This window comes from Bos indicus, chromosome 11 (assembly GCF_029378745.1).
Source record: "Bos indicus isolate NIAB-ARS_2022 breed Sahiwal x Tharparkar chromosome 11, NIAB-ARS_B.indTharparkar_mat_pri_1.0, whole genome shotgun sequence".
Taxonomy (NCBI): Eukaryota; Metazoa; Chordata; class Mammalia; order Artiodactyla; family Bovidae; genus Bos; species Bos indicus.
The window spans coordinates 78353269-78368644 of NC_091770.1; the positions used below are offsets into that span (position 1 = coordinate 78353269).

The 15376-nt window shown below is 36.9% G+C and overlaps 1 protein-coding gene across 11 annotated transcripts in view; it reads left to right on the plus strand.

The window, feature by feature from the left end:
* The window catches only part of PUM2 (pumilio RNA binding family member 2), a 116517-nt gene that overhangs the window by 53695 nt on the left and 47446 nt on the right, over positions 1 to 15376 (plus strand). For 10 of the 11 annotated variants that reach the window (XM_019970648.2, XM_070799096.1, XM_019970647.2 and 7 more), the window contains 3 exons: positions 6940 to 7065; positions 10035 to 10177; positions 11651 to 11780. In XM_019970648.2, the coding sequence (XP_019826207.2) occupies positions 6940 to 7065; positions 10035 to 10177; positions 11651 to 11780 (399 nt within the window). The remainder of the gene's footprint in view (positions 1 to 6939; positions 7066 to 10034; positions 10178 to 11650; positions 11781 to 15376) is intronic. The other variant, XM_019970654.2, reaches the window with a different exon arrangement.

Below are 15376 nucleotides of genomic sequence, written 5' to 3' on the forward strand. Positions count from 1 at the left end.
AATTAAGGAAACAATTCCATTCACCACTGCAACGAAAAGAATAAAATACTTAGGAATATATCTACCTAAAGAAACAAAAGACCTGTATATAGAAAACTATAAAACACTGGTGAAAGAAATCAAAGAGGACACTAATAGATGGAGAAATATACCATGTTCATGGATCAAAAGAATCAATATAGTGAAAATGAGTATACAACCCAAAGCAATCTATAGATTCAGTGCAATCCCTGTCAAGCTACCAATGGTATTTTTCACAGAACTAGAACAAATAATTTCACAATTTGTATGGAAATACCAAAAACCTCAAATAGCCAAAGCAGTCAAGAAAAAAGAATGGAACTGGAGGAATCAACCTGCCTGACTTCAGGCTCTACTACAAAGCCACAGTCATCAAGATAGTATGGTACTGGCACAAAGACAGAAATATAGATCAGTGGAACAAAATAGAAAGACCAGAGATAAATCCACGCACCTATGGACGCCTTATCTTTGACAAAGGAGGCAAGAATATACAATGGATTAAAGACAATCTCTTTAACAAGTGGTGCTAGGAAAACTGGTCAACCACTTGTAAAAGAATGAAACTAGAACACTTTCTAACACCATACACAAAAATAAAATGGATCAAAGATCTAAACATAAGACCAGAAACTATAAAACTCCTAGAGGAGAACATAGGCAAAACACTCTCCAACATAAATCACAGCTGGATCCTCTATGACCCACCTCCCAGAATATTGGAAATAATAGCAAAAATAAACAAATGGGACCTAATTAAAATTAAAAGCTTCTGCACAACAAAGGAAACTCTAAGCAAGGTGAAAAGACAGCCTTCAGAATGGGAGAAAATAATAGCAAATGAAGCAACTGACAAATAATTAATCTCAAAAATATGCAGGCAACCCCTGCAGCTCAATTCCAGAAAAATGGACAACCCAATCAAAAAATGGGCCAAAGAACTAAACAGACATTTCTCCAAAGAAGATGTACAGATGGCTAACAAACACATGAAAAGATGCTCAATATCACTCATTATCAGAGAAATGCAAATCAAAACCACAATGAGGTACCATTTGACACCAGTCAGAATGGCTGCTATCCAAAAGTCGACAAGCAATAAATGCTGGAGAGGGTGTGGAGAAAAGGGAACCTTCTCACACTGTTGGTGGGAATGCAAACTAGTACAGCTACTATAGAGAACGGTGTGGAGATTCCTTAAAAAACTGGAAATAGAACTACCGTATAACCCAGCAATCCCACTGCTCGGCATATACACCGAGGAAACCAGAATTGAAAGAGAGACATGTACCCCAGTGTTCATTGCAGCACTGTTTATAATAGCCGGGACATGGAAGCAACCTAGGTGTCCATCAGCAGATGAATGGATAAGAAAGCTGTGGTACATATGCACAATGGATTATTGCTCAGCCATTAAAAAGAATACATTTGAATCAGTTCTAATGAGGTGGATGAAACTGGAGCCTATTATACAGAGTGAAGTAAGCCGGAAAGAAAAACACCAATACAGTATGCTGCTGCTGCTAAGTCGCTTCAGTCGTGTCGCATTCCAATACAGTATACTAACACATACATATGGAATTTAGAAATATGGTAATGATAACCCTGTTTGCGAGACAGCAGAAGAGACACAGATGTATAGAACAGTCTTTTGGACTCTGTGGGAAAGGGAGAGGGTGGGATGATTTGGGAGAATGGCATTGAAACATGTATAATATCATATGTGAAATGGATCCCCAGTCCAGGTTTGATGAATGATACAGGATGCTCGGGGCTGGTGCACAGGGATGACCCAGATGGATGGTATGTGGAGGGAGGTGGGACGGGGGGTTCAGGATGGGGAACACATGTATACCCGTGGCGGATTCAACACGTGTACACCCTTGGTTGATGTATGGCAAAACCAATACAATATTGTAAAGTAATTGGCCTCCAATTAAAATAAATAAATTTATATTAAAAACAAAACACACATGGGGTGGACTGCATAATTAATTAGCTATCATCTAGGAGGAAATACACCAGAAGATAAAACTTAGGAAATCTCTCAGAACACTGAAAAGTTACACATAGTAATCAGGATGTGGGATGGAGTAAGGAGTAACTAAACTAGTGCAAGGCTTTTTCTGAAGGCTTGAATAAATGGGGACGCATGCCCTTTGGGGGAAACTCAACACCTTAAAGATGTCAGATCAGATCAGATCAGTCGCTCAGTCGTGTCCGACTCTTTGCGACCCCGTGAATTGCAGCACGCCAGGCTTCCCTGTCCATCACCAACTCCCGGAGTTCACCCAGACTCACGTCCATCGAGTCATTGATGCCATCCAGCCATCTCATCCTCTGTTGGCCCCTTCTCCTCCTGCCCCCAATCCCTCCCAGCATCAGAGTCTTTTCCAGTGAGTCAGCTCTTTGCGTGAGATGGCCAAAGTACTGGAGTTTCAGCTTTAGCATCATTCCTTCCAAAGAAATCCCAGGGCTGATCTCCTTCAGAATGGACTGGTTGGATCTCCTTGCAGTCCAAGGGACTCTCAAGAGTCTTCTCCAACAACACAGTTCAAAACCATCAATTCTTCGGTGCTCAGCCGCCTTCACAGTCCAACTCTCACATCCATACATGACCACAGGAGAAACCATAGCCTTAGACTAGACGAACCTTTGTTGGCAAAGTAATGTCTCTGCTTTTGAATATGCTATCTATGTTGGTCATAACTTTCCTTCCAAGGAGTAAGTGTCTTTTAATTTCATGGCTGCAGTCACCATCTGTAGTGATTTTGGAGCCCAGAAAAATAAAGTCTCACACTGTTTCCACTGTTTCCCCATCTATTTCCCATGAAGTGGTGGGACCGGATGCCATGATCTTCGTTTTCTGAATGTTGAGCTTTAAGCCAACTTTTTCACTCTCCACTTTCACTTTCATCAAGAGGCTTTTGAGTTCCTCTTCACTTTCTGCCATAAGGGTGGTGTCATCTGCATATCTGAGGTTATTGATATTTTTCCTGGCAATCTTGATTCCAGTTTGTGTTTCTTCCAGTCCAACGTTTCTCATGATGTACTCTGCATATAAGTTAAATAAGCAGGGTGACAATATACAGCCTTGACGAACTCCTTTTCCTATTTGGAACCAGTCTGTTGTTCCATGTCCAGTTCTAACTGTTGCTTCCTGACCTGCATACAGGTTTCTCAAGAGACAGATCAGGTGATCTGGTATTCCTATCTCTTTCAGAATTTTCCACAGTTTATTGTGATCCACACAGTCAAAGGCTTTGGCATAGTCAATAAAGCAGAAATAGATGTTTTTCTGGAACTCTCTTGCTTTTGCCATGATCCAGCGGATGTTGGCAATTTGATCTCTGGTTCCTCTGCCTTTTCTAAAACCAGCTTGAACATCAGGAAGTTCACGGTTCACATATTGCTGAAGCCTGGCTTGGAGAATTTTGAGCATTACTTCACTAGTGTGTGAGATGAGTGCAATTGTGCGGTAGTTTAAGCATTCTTTGGCATTGCCTTTCTTTGGGATTGGAATGAAAACTGACCTTTTCCAGTCCTGTGGCCACTGCTGAGTTTTCCAAATTTGCTGGCATATTGAGTGCAGCGCTTTCACAGCATCATCTTTTAGGATTTGAAATAGCTCAACTGGAAGGAATTCCATCACCTCCACTAGCTTTATTCGTAGTGATGCTTTCTAGGGCCCACTTGACTTCCCATTCCAGGATGTCTGGCTCTAGGTGAGTGATCACACCATCGTGATTATCTGAGTCATGAAGATCTTTTTTGTACAGTTCTTCTGTGTATTCTTGCCATCTCTTAATATCTTCTGCTTCTGTTAGGTCCATACCATTTCTGTCCTTTATCGAGCTCATCTCTGCATGAAATCTTCCTTTGGTATCTCTGATTTTCTTGAAGAGATCCCTAGTGTTTCCCATTCTGTTGTTTTCCTCTATTTCTTTGCATTGATCGCTGAGGAAGGCTTTCTTATCTCTTCTTGCTATTCTTTGGAACTCTGCATTCAAATGTTTATATCTTTCCTTTAAAGATGTCAATTCTCCTTAAATTGTGAATTTAATATATTGATTGGAATCCCAACAGGACCTTTTTTCTTTTTTTGAAACTTAAAACTTTGCTTTTGATATTTATCTCAAAAAAGTAAAACCAGAAAGTTAATAGAACACCTAAATGAGAGATGGACTTAACCCTATTTCAAAGTAATTATTATCTTCAAGGTTAAAACATTGTTGCACTGGCTGAGAGATATATAACTAGATCAGTAGATAAGAATACTCTGAAGTGAGGGTGTGTGTGTGTTTGGGGTGTAGGGATAGTGTGACTTTTAATCTTAACATTGCAAATTAATTTTATAAAAGTATTTTTGGAGAATGACTTGGAGATAATTGGGTCATATTCCGATGGATAAGAATTTTAATGAAAAAATAAAAGTATACAAGATTTGATATAGTTTGTCTCTTTGATAGCCAAAGAACCATAGATTAAAACCAACTGGTTTTAATACTTTACTTCTGACATTGTCAACTTTTAAAAAATTCGAGAATACCTTATTTCATCTGAGTGTAGGTGGTATTCTTGTATATTCATGGCAGTAGTGTAAATTGGTAAAACGTTCCTGGAGGGTAATCTGGAGAGGCGGATGGAGATTAAATATATATGTTTGTCCATTTAAGTGAATTTTCATAAGGATATGGTAATGTAGTATACTTAATAATAGCATTATTAATAGCAAAAAGTGAATCATCTGTATATCTGTAGTAGACTAGTTAAATCATGTTCCTTTTATGTAGTGGGATCCAGAACTCTGTAGCTATAAATATTACTAGAAAATTGCCCTGCAGTCTAGTGGTTAGGAGGCACGCTTTCACTGCCAAGGGCCAGAGTTCAATCCCTGGTTGTGGGAAACGATCCTGCAAGCCAGGTGGCATGCAGCACCCCGCTACACACACCACCAAAAAAATAATAAATAGGTATCCCTTGACATCGAAAGGGATCTGTGTTTAACTGGCAAGTGAGAAAAGCATATTAAAGTACCATAAAAGCCTCTTGATGAAAGTGAAAGTGGAGAGTGAAAAAGTTGGCTTAAAGCTCAACATTCAGAAAACGAAGATCATGGCATCTGGTCCCATCACTTCATGGGAAATCGATGGGGAAACAGTGGAAACAGTGTGAGACTTTATTTTTTTGGGCTCCAAAATCACTGCAGACGGTGACTGGAGCCATGAAATTAAAAGACGCGTACTCCTTGGAGGGAAAGTTATGACCAATATAGATAGCATATTCAAAAGCAGAGACATTACTTTGCCAACAAAGGTTCGTCTAGTCTAAGGCTATGGTTTTTCCTGTGGTCATGTATGGATGTGAGAGTTGGACTGTGAAGAAGGCTGAACGCTGAAGAATTGATGCTTTTGAACTGTGGTGTTGGAGAAGACTCCTGAGAGTCCCTTGGACTGCAAGGAGATCCAACCAGTCCATCCTAAAGGAGATCAGTCCTGGGTGTTCATTGGAAGGACTGATGTTGAAGCTGAAACTCCAATACTTTGGCCACCTGTTGCAAAGAGCTGACTCATTTGAAAAGACCCTGATGCTGGGAAAGAATGAGGGCAGGACAAGGGGATGACAGAGGATGAGATGGTTGGATGGCATCACCGACTCTGGACGTGGGTTTGGGTGGACTCTGGGAGTTGGTGGTGGACAAGGAGGCCTGGTGTGCTGTGGTTCATGGGGTTACAAAGAGTCGGACATAACTGAGCGACTAAACTGAACTGAGCTGAATCACAGTAGAGACACTAGAGGGAAATCTCGAAAGCCTTTGATCTAGGGCATAGCTAAGAATGCAGCTTTGAACAAATGATCTTTTAAATAGTGCAAGGATTTAATTGAACCCTCTGTTTTATTCAAATGGCCTGGGCATGAAATCACTATTGTAGGTTGTGGCCATTATTTCTTAAAATTCCATAAGGGTAAACATTTTTTTGAGATTTTTGTTTGTGGCATTTGCGTGTGTGGATGCTAGGTCCATGAGAAATAATATTTACATTGTGCATCACAGTCCAGAAACATGAAAATCTCTATAATATAGTAAGCATAAAAGTTATTTTATGTCCACTTGCTTTTTATGTCTATATCCATCCCCCACCATCTTTTTCAACTTCAACATTTTTGAGCTCCTTTAACTTTAAACATATTCTCTTTAGCTATTTCCTACCTTGTACTTTTCACATTTACTTTCCAGAAGAGGAAATTCTAGCATAAATCTTCCTTAGCCTCCTTTACCAAGTCTATTTTGGCATATATTAGACTCAGAAGTGGGTTTATTCTCCTGCTTAAAACTCACTGTTTTCCTTTTACTTTCAGAGTAAAGTCCCAACTGCTTAACTTGACCCAGGAAGCTCTTCATGAGTCTCCATTTTGATTATGGCTCCAGTTTTATCTTACCACAACTCCATACCATCCTACCAAAAGCTTCTTTGATATCCTGTTTCTCTGTGCTCATCGCACTTACACTGTATTCTACTTGTTTTTCTGACTAGATTGTGATTTGTGAGGGCAGATCATATCTGTCCTCCTCAGTTTTGAACCCCTAGCTCATAGTTGACTTAATAAAGATTAAATGAAAAACCACTATTGAACAATAGTAGTTCTAGCTGTAAACATTTATTGTGTTCCTGTTATGTGCTAGTAGTATACAATCATTTATATTTAATTTGAACAGAAATTACTGGTTATATACCTGTTTCATACATGAAGAACCCCAGCAACAGGTTGCGTTACATGCTCAAGGTCACTTAGGTAATAAGCGTTAGAATTATCATATACTCTCTCCTCCCCAACTCCAATTTCAGAATAGAAATTTTTTCCTAATGAAGAAAGTCATGCTTACGTTTTTATTATTTCTCTCTCTTTCAAATATAGCTGGTGTATTTTCAGCAGGCCTTGCTCCAGCTGCATTTGTGCCAAATCCATATATTATTAGTGCTGCTCCTCCAGGGACTGATCCGTATACTGCAGCAGGATTGGCTGCAGCAGCTACATTAGCAGGTAACTTACTGTTCATACTTGTTTTCTTGTTCTGGATTTAGTTTTAATTTTGGGGTAAGCTTTACTTTTGTCTTTTGGGGCAATTTGAAGTTCCTAGGGAAAACTGAAACATATATCCAGAGTGAAATGAAGTTTCCAGAGTTAGTTTATTTTTCAACTATAATGCTACAGGAGAAAACCTAAGTCTAATAACTCTTTTCCTCCTGTGCATAGTTGGTTTACATTTTAGTTTTATAGTTTGAAAAATCTTGCATTAGCAAATCTTTATTCTTGTAATTGATCCCATTTACCCACAGAGACAATGCAAATAAAGTTACTTCTCAGAAAATAAGATGGACACTCACAGGAGCCTCTATCGCAGCTGCCCCCAGATCAGGAATAGTAAACACCCATGTCAGGAATAGGACAAGGTAAAGAGGTTCAGTCTTGAGTGAATGAGTATCTAAAAAGTAAAGTTTAATTAGCAGTATCAGAATAAACAGGCAAGCTGAGGGATGAAAAGGTGGGATTGAGTTGGAAAGAATATATTAGTAAATGTCAAAGCCTGATAACTACCACTCAAAATCTGGACTAAAAAGCAAAAGTATACAGTGTCATGTGTCAATTGTATTGCACTAAAGCTAAAAAAAAAAAATTTTTTTTTTTTTTAAACCAAATTGTATTTCCCATTTAAGTAAGGAAGACTTGTGTACTGGTTTGGCACAATATTATTGAATAAAGTGATTTGTTGTCTAGGGTTTAGAGGGAGAAGTTGTTTTACATTGAGTCAGTTATAGAGACAGGAATGAATTAGTCTTAAGCATGATTTATGTTGGTTACCAAGACAGGAGCAGGGAGATATATCAACTGTGGAAGTGTGTTTCTGTTTCCTTGTTTGAGGCTGCTGATTGACTAACTTTTCGTAACTTGAAGCTGTCAGTGATAAACTCACTGAATTACCACTGATCAATTAATGTTAAATCCGCTTCTGGTAGTTATTTATTATCATGCCTGCAGAACAGGTATTTTTTTCTTAGGCATTTGTGGGTTTCTTAGGTATCTGTGGACCTTTTTTTTTTTTTTAATACACAAGAATTTTAAGACGTGGGAAAAAAATGTTAATTTCAAATTCTTGCTGGATCCCTTAGTTAGCCAACTGACACTAACCTGTCACAATGAGTACTTCTGGTGTAGATCTGCCTGTGATTCCATAAGGATGTGAGCTTTCCTAGTACCATTTAACTGGATGTTAATATGTAAAGTGCTGGTATATCTTAAATACAGAGAATCATTAATCTGTGAATCTATGGAACCTGAAAGAAGCAACTTTAAATGATCATTAGTTTCAAGATAAGGATTCTTGGCATTCTGGACTTACTTAGAATTTCTGAGATCAGTACTGTCCAGTAGAAATAGAACGGGAGCCAGATTGTAACTTAAGCTTTTTTTTCCCCCCCTAGTAACCATATTATAAAAGTAAAAAACATGAACTTAATTTCAGTGATCTGTTTGATTTAACTATTGATTATTGATAGTTTTTATTGATAGGTACTTTTTTTTTAGTGCTAAGTCTTCAAAATCCCCATAGTAAGTATGTATTACATACTTAGAACACATCTCAGTTCAGGCTATTCAACTTTCAACTGTTTAGCCACAGGTAACTTCTGGCTACTTCTGGACAGAGAAATTCTAGCTGGATGTCTGATTCTTTTGTTCTGTTGTGACAGTGTATCCTTTCTTCATAAATCCTTTTCTTAGGTTTTAAGAGTCTTTATTATAGATTTTGCTTAAACTGTCTTTAGAATTATTATTTTTTTTTTTTTGAAGCTTTTCATGTTAGTGGTTCAATTACATTGGACTTCATTTTCTTCTAAAACAAAGTGAAACCAAGAGTTTGACTTTCTAAAATACATGTTAGATACACTAATATGTAATGCTTCCCTCGTAGCTTAGTTGGTCAAGAATCTGCCTCCAATGCAGAAGACCCAGATTCAGTTCCTGGGTTGGGAAGATCCTATGGACAGAGAAGCCTGGCAGGCTACAGTCCATGGGGTCTCAAGAGTCGGACACCAGTTAGTGACTACACCATCACCACCACCAGATACACTAAAATCATATCAATGGAATTTAGGACATATTTGTTTTATCAGCCAGGAAACATGACATGTTAATTATTAATTTAATGGTAGGTCTTATTTTGTGTGATACTACATACTGACCAGAAATTAAATTTTATCTTGGATAAAGTAGATAGAGCAAGAATTTCCTCTGTTTTTCCTGAGTTGCCTTCTTATGCCTGTGTCCCTTTATGATTATATAATATAGTTCATTCTTGTCTTAACTCACTGGTTCCAGTTTCCTAATCACATAAGCACTGACGTTTCATTTATTTTTATGTGATTTTCAATTGCTTTGTGAGAATTGTAACTAATTTTGTTTTCAGATATGAAAAATATTTTAAAATTCTGTTTACAAATAAAATATACTTCTAGCAAGCTTAGTACCAAAATGTTCCCTAGTTTTATGTTACAGTTTACAAATTAAAAGCCAAAAATGTTTTCAGTTAAAAAAATTCCTTTTTAAAAAGAGTGATGAATTGAATATAGGAAGTCTTTATGTTGTCTAATGTTCCTATTTGCCAGTGTCAAGTACATAAACTAGTATTCAATAGATGTTGAAAAGGTGATTAAGTACCCTGTCAGTTCATTTGTCCCTCTTGAGTTTAGCTTCATATCTTTTCATTAATACCACTGCTGCCACCTCTGAATACTTTCTTTTTTTAATAATTCATGCCTTGGTAGACTTTGTCTCTAGTAGAATTGGGAAAGGGGAAAGCAATTCCATGTGGATATAGGATTGTAAGAACATCTACTCTAAGTCTTATACACTGTTCCTTTTTTATGATCTAATAGTAACTGACCAACCTTATTCTATAAAATGTAGTGACTTTTTTTTTTTATTTTTTTGGGGGGGTGGGATGTGGGGTTTAGGTCCGGCAGTGGTTCCACCTCAGTATTATGGTGTTCCGTGGGGGGTGTATCCAGCCAATTTATTTCAGCAGCAAGCTGCAGCTGCGGCAAACAACACCGCAAATCAACAAGCAGCATCACAAGCTCAGCCTGGACAGCAACAGGTATAGGCTTGCCTTCATTAAATAATACCTAAAGAGTCTTTGAAGTTGTATGAGCCCCTTGCATTCAAGCTCTGTGTTTTTTCTCTGTTTAATTTTCCCAGTGTGTTTAGCACAGTACCTATCATATAGTTGATACACAAGTATTACGGTTTTTTTTTCCCGCTAGTTGTAATTATATGAATTTGAATATTTAGTTGTATTCCACTTCTACATTTTCATTTTTGAAACTGTCTTGAAATGTCTTAACAGTTTTTAATTTTTTCTTCACTTCTTAAAGTGTACTCACAGTATTTCTATTAAAGTGATTGTCAGTTCATTTTCTTCTGGGTATTTAAATTACTGTTTTAAATATTAACTTAATATATTTCTGACCAGAAAAAGGAGGTTACTGGGTACTTTGTTTTTAAGCAAAGAAAGATGAAATATTTTCAGTAAAGGTTAGATTTAATTTCTTAAAACAGAAAATGTTTATCTTGAAGATTTTTTTCCCAGTTTCTGCTTTCCTGAAGCTATTTTTGTAAGTAAATGTCAAAAAAAAATTCTGATAAAAATGCCAGAATTCTGGTTGTCACATTTATCATATTTATACCAAAGAAGCAACTTAATGACAAGTACAGTGTTTGTTACTTGGCAGTTGAATTTTCTTTTTAAACTATGTTGATGTTCTGTTAAAGCTGTCCTTTGACTCAGTCCTTGTAGATTATGCCATAGCACCATTTAATACTCTTAAAATCTGTCTTCTTCTGCTACATAAAAAAAATCACATTGCCTAAACATGACCCGTACTTGTGGCATGATGCTTGCTTCCGTGGTTGGACTTGAGATGAATCCCCCTTGTCCTGAACTGTTGAAGTCTTTCCCTTTGTGAAATTAATGTGTATCATGGTTGTGTATTATCACTGCAAGAAGAGCTGTGTATTATGAAGTAGTAAAGTTTGACCATTCTTAAGTTTTCACATTTTTTGATGAAATCTTTGTTCCTTTTGTCACGCTAAGATTTTACAGTTAAAAGCAGCATTTTGCTCACTTTATTAAAGCTTCTAAATCCTAAAAACCTGGTTAAATTTGAAGTTTTCACTCTGCATCACAGTCTTGTAAGAGACTAATTGAGTCATTATATTTAATTTATAGTTTTCAGTCTTAGAAAATTACAAAATTTAAACTTTTTTCTTCATCTGAAATTTTGCCCTTCCCCCCAAATATCTCTCTCATTTTAATGCTACTTTGGTAAGTTAAAAAGCACAAATACTAGAAATAATTTTTTGTGAAGACCTTCTAAAATCTCCATGTTGCTTAATAGATTATGTTCTTGAATTACATAAATTTGTACTTTTTAATGGTAAACTGACATTTCTTTGAATGTAAATATGTTCAAAGAATACCCAAAGGCTATCTGCAATATAAAGTTGTCCAAGATAAATTAATTTGTTATTTTCTAATATCGTTTCTAAGGAAATCATTTGTCCTTTGTAGGTTCTCCGTGCTGGGGCAGGTCAGCGCCCTCTTACTCCCAATCAGGGCCAGCAAGGGCAGCAAGCTGAATCACTTGCAGCAGCAAATCCAACTTTGGCTTTTGGTCAGGGTCTTGCTACCGGCATGCCAGGTATATAGTTGGTTAATTGTGGAAATTTGGATAGATTTAAAAGGTCTAAAGTAGATTGTCATACCGAGGAGTGAGAAAAATCAACACGCCTTAAAATCCTACACTGCAATAAATTATTTAGAACTCAGGTGCCAATAGGTGAAAGCAGTATCTTTTGTGAAACTTAATGACAGGGATGACAAATGTGCATTAGAATTCTCAAAAACTTTCTTAGTCTGTTTATAGTGTGAATCATAGCGTCTTTCTAATGGAGCATAGCCCAGAATTCTTAATGCAGTGCTTTAAGAAATAAAACCATTTGTTAGCATGTAAGACAAAACCTATTTGCCATTCCTGCCTTACAAGGTTAGTCATTTAATTAGTTAATGTTGAGAAATGTACAGCTAACATTTTCCACTTAGGACTTAGTTCAGCCTTATTTAGTACATTTATAGTATTTTAATCTATTGGTATTTAAAACCTAATGGCATCAGTATTTAGTAAATTTTCTGCCCGTTGCTGCAGTACAACTTTTAGAAAAGACCAGCAAAATACATTTTTTGTGAAGTTAATTTGTGTGAAAATTACTACTTTAATAGTAGTGAAAGATGGAAGGTATTTTTCTTAAGCTAATAATGTGGCACTTGTTATGTTTTTAAAGTGAAATTTAAAGGTTACATTTGAATGTCTGTAGATAATACATCACCTCCTATTCTATTCCTTCATATCTCTGTACTCCTAAAGACCCACTTTTAAGCATGCTGTTTTTTCACTTTTAGTATAAGAGTACTCCTTTAACTATGTAGAGTGCAGCTGACCCATGAACAATCACTGGTTTAAACTGTGTGGGTTCACTTGTACTTGAATCTTTTTCAGTAAAGATGTACTACAGCACTAGTCTGTGGTTGATTCAGTCCTGCAGGTGCAGAATAGTGGGTGTGTAGGGTTGACTGTAACGTTACATGCAGATTTTTAGTTGCACAGAGAGTCAGTGCCCCTAATACCTGTGCTGTTCAAGAGTCAACTGTACTTATTAATGAAATACATGTTCCAGTTTCATTTAATTGTGCTGTAGATAAATTTTTTCTTCAGATCATGTAGGAGATGTGTTTAATGCATTGGAGAAGGTCCCGACTTACATGATTGAGGGTTTTTTAAGATGCTACTAAGTATTTCTTTATATTGTTTTGAGGAATTCTGTATCAATTACATTCTGTTCTCTCTGAAATTCTAAAGTCAGAATTTTTTGTCTTGGTTAGCCTACTTAATGAAAAAGGATGTTAATACTGTCTATGAAATACAAATGATAGTAGAAGAGGGCTATTCTCATTATTTTCCTTTTTTACCCCAGCTATATCCTTGCTTCATGGACGCTTCTGTCCCAGAGCTGCTGTAGATTAGAGACCTGGCAAAAGCAGCCCTTTGTGAAATGGACTGTGAAGCTGAAATGATAGGCACATGGAGGGATGGAACAAAGCTAAAAAGAACTGAACTGGGAGTTTATGAAAGCCCCTGCTACGACTATTCTGGGTCCCTCTTGAAGAGTCACAGAGTACCATAGTCCTTCCTTACTAGATTCTAAATAGGACTGTGATTTAGAGAATGCTTCTGGCCTGTGTATATTTGCTACTCCCTTTTACTGTTGCTTATTTTTTTTAGACTTTTGATGCTGGTCCTATTATTTACTTCCTATAAATGCCTTTGCTCCTGTTCCTCATGTTCAGCTCATGTTCTTGTTGACTTAAAAACATCAAGGTATTTTGCTATTAATTTTATCAACTTTGATCTTCTCAAAATTTATTTTTATGTTCACTTCCGTTCTATAAGAAAGCTCTTTTTTGCTTTTTTGTTTTGTTTTGTTCACCAGTGAACTCTATGTTGGTAATCCTAACAGAAAACCACATTTTACCATATATTTGTCTATAAAGAATTGATTATCTTTGGAGTGATGAGAAGTTTAAAAGCAGGTAAAACTTTTAGGAAGAAATCAGGTCATTTTACCTAATCTTCTGAGCCACAACATTTAGTTCCTTTATGACTACAAATGTAAAAATCACTTTCATAAAAAGGGCTTTACTAGAATTAATATTGTTGTTCCCAAGTGACATGTTGATTGTTTATATCATTCTCTCACTATGAAACTTTTCTCTGTCTTCTGTGCTTCATCCTGTGCTTCACCAGGACTATGATGAAATAATTCTCCTTTATTCAGATAGTTACATAGTTATAAAATTTTATGTGCTAATAAAGGATCTTGCTTAGGAAAATTGGTTTTTGTTTCTTCAAATCTTACAGAGTTCTTAGCTTTTCCACATTCTGTGTTTCACTTCTCATCCATTAAATCCCTATTCCTTGTACTATGTTGATTATAGACTTTCAGTCCTTCTGCATGACTATATATGCCATCCATTGTTTCTTAGTCTTATATTTTCAGTCTTTTTCCCTCTGCCACCTCCTTTTCTATAACCACTATGATACTAGTCTGCCTCTTCATCCTAAAAAACTTTCTCTCTTGTGCTCCCCTCTTACTCAATTGATCCCTTTGAGAATTTATATTCTATCTCACACTGCTTTTTTAAGCCCTGCCTCCATGATTCTTTTTCAGTAGTTCTTATATAACTCAGTGCCAGAGTATGACTTCCTCTCCATCCTTATTTTTCTTCATTCTTAATTCTTTGTTGTATGTCTAACTTTCTGAAACTCCTCTCCCCTACATTTGTGTGATATTTTACTCTCCTGGCTTTCCCATCTTTCTCATTGCTTTTTGTCGGTCTCCCTTTCCTCGGTATATCAGTGAAACGTAAATGACAGTCTAGTTTAGTGACTAGATGCTTTTGGAGTCAGATCTGCCTTATTACTCTACCACTTGATTGTGTGACCTTGACCAATTTGCTTTCCTCTTTGAGCCTCAGTTTCTGTATTGGAAAAATAGAGATGCTTTATATACCTTCTGTAGGAGAATCTTAACTGGTTTCACTTTTCACCTATTATTCCTGTGCCAGTACACCAAGTGAGTTTACATCTGCATCTTGGATTCTTTTCTGAACATGTAACACATTACTACCTTTGTACAAAATATTACCATGTGTATGTTCCTGCTATTCCTTAAACTGAAAATGTCCCCAAATGAGCTCACTTCTCCCAGACTTGCTTATCTTACTATTTACCCTATTTCACTATTAACTTCCTTCTCTACTTGAGCTAGAAATTTTTTACTTCATCCTCAGAGTCATCTTTAAGTCTTAATTTTTTCTATGCCCACTTTCAGTGACTTGCCAATTCTTGGTTATTCTATCTCATGTTCCCTTCTTTTCATCTCTGCTATACTTGTTCAGCCTCTCCCATGTCCTCCCACTAACTCTGTAAGCCTTTAGTCTCTTCAGTTTATTTCTTTTTATTCTTTTGGTTACCTTTCAAAATTCCAGGTTAGTTTATACTATTCTGGTTGCTAGTGAAGTTGCTCAGTCGTGTCTGACTCTTTGCGACCCCATGGACTGTAGCCTACCAGGCTCCTCCGTCCATGGAATTTTCCAAGCAAGAATACTGGAATGGGTTGCCATTTCCTTCTCCAGGGGATCTTCCCAACCCAGGGATGGAACCTGCATCTCCCGCGTTGC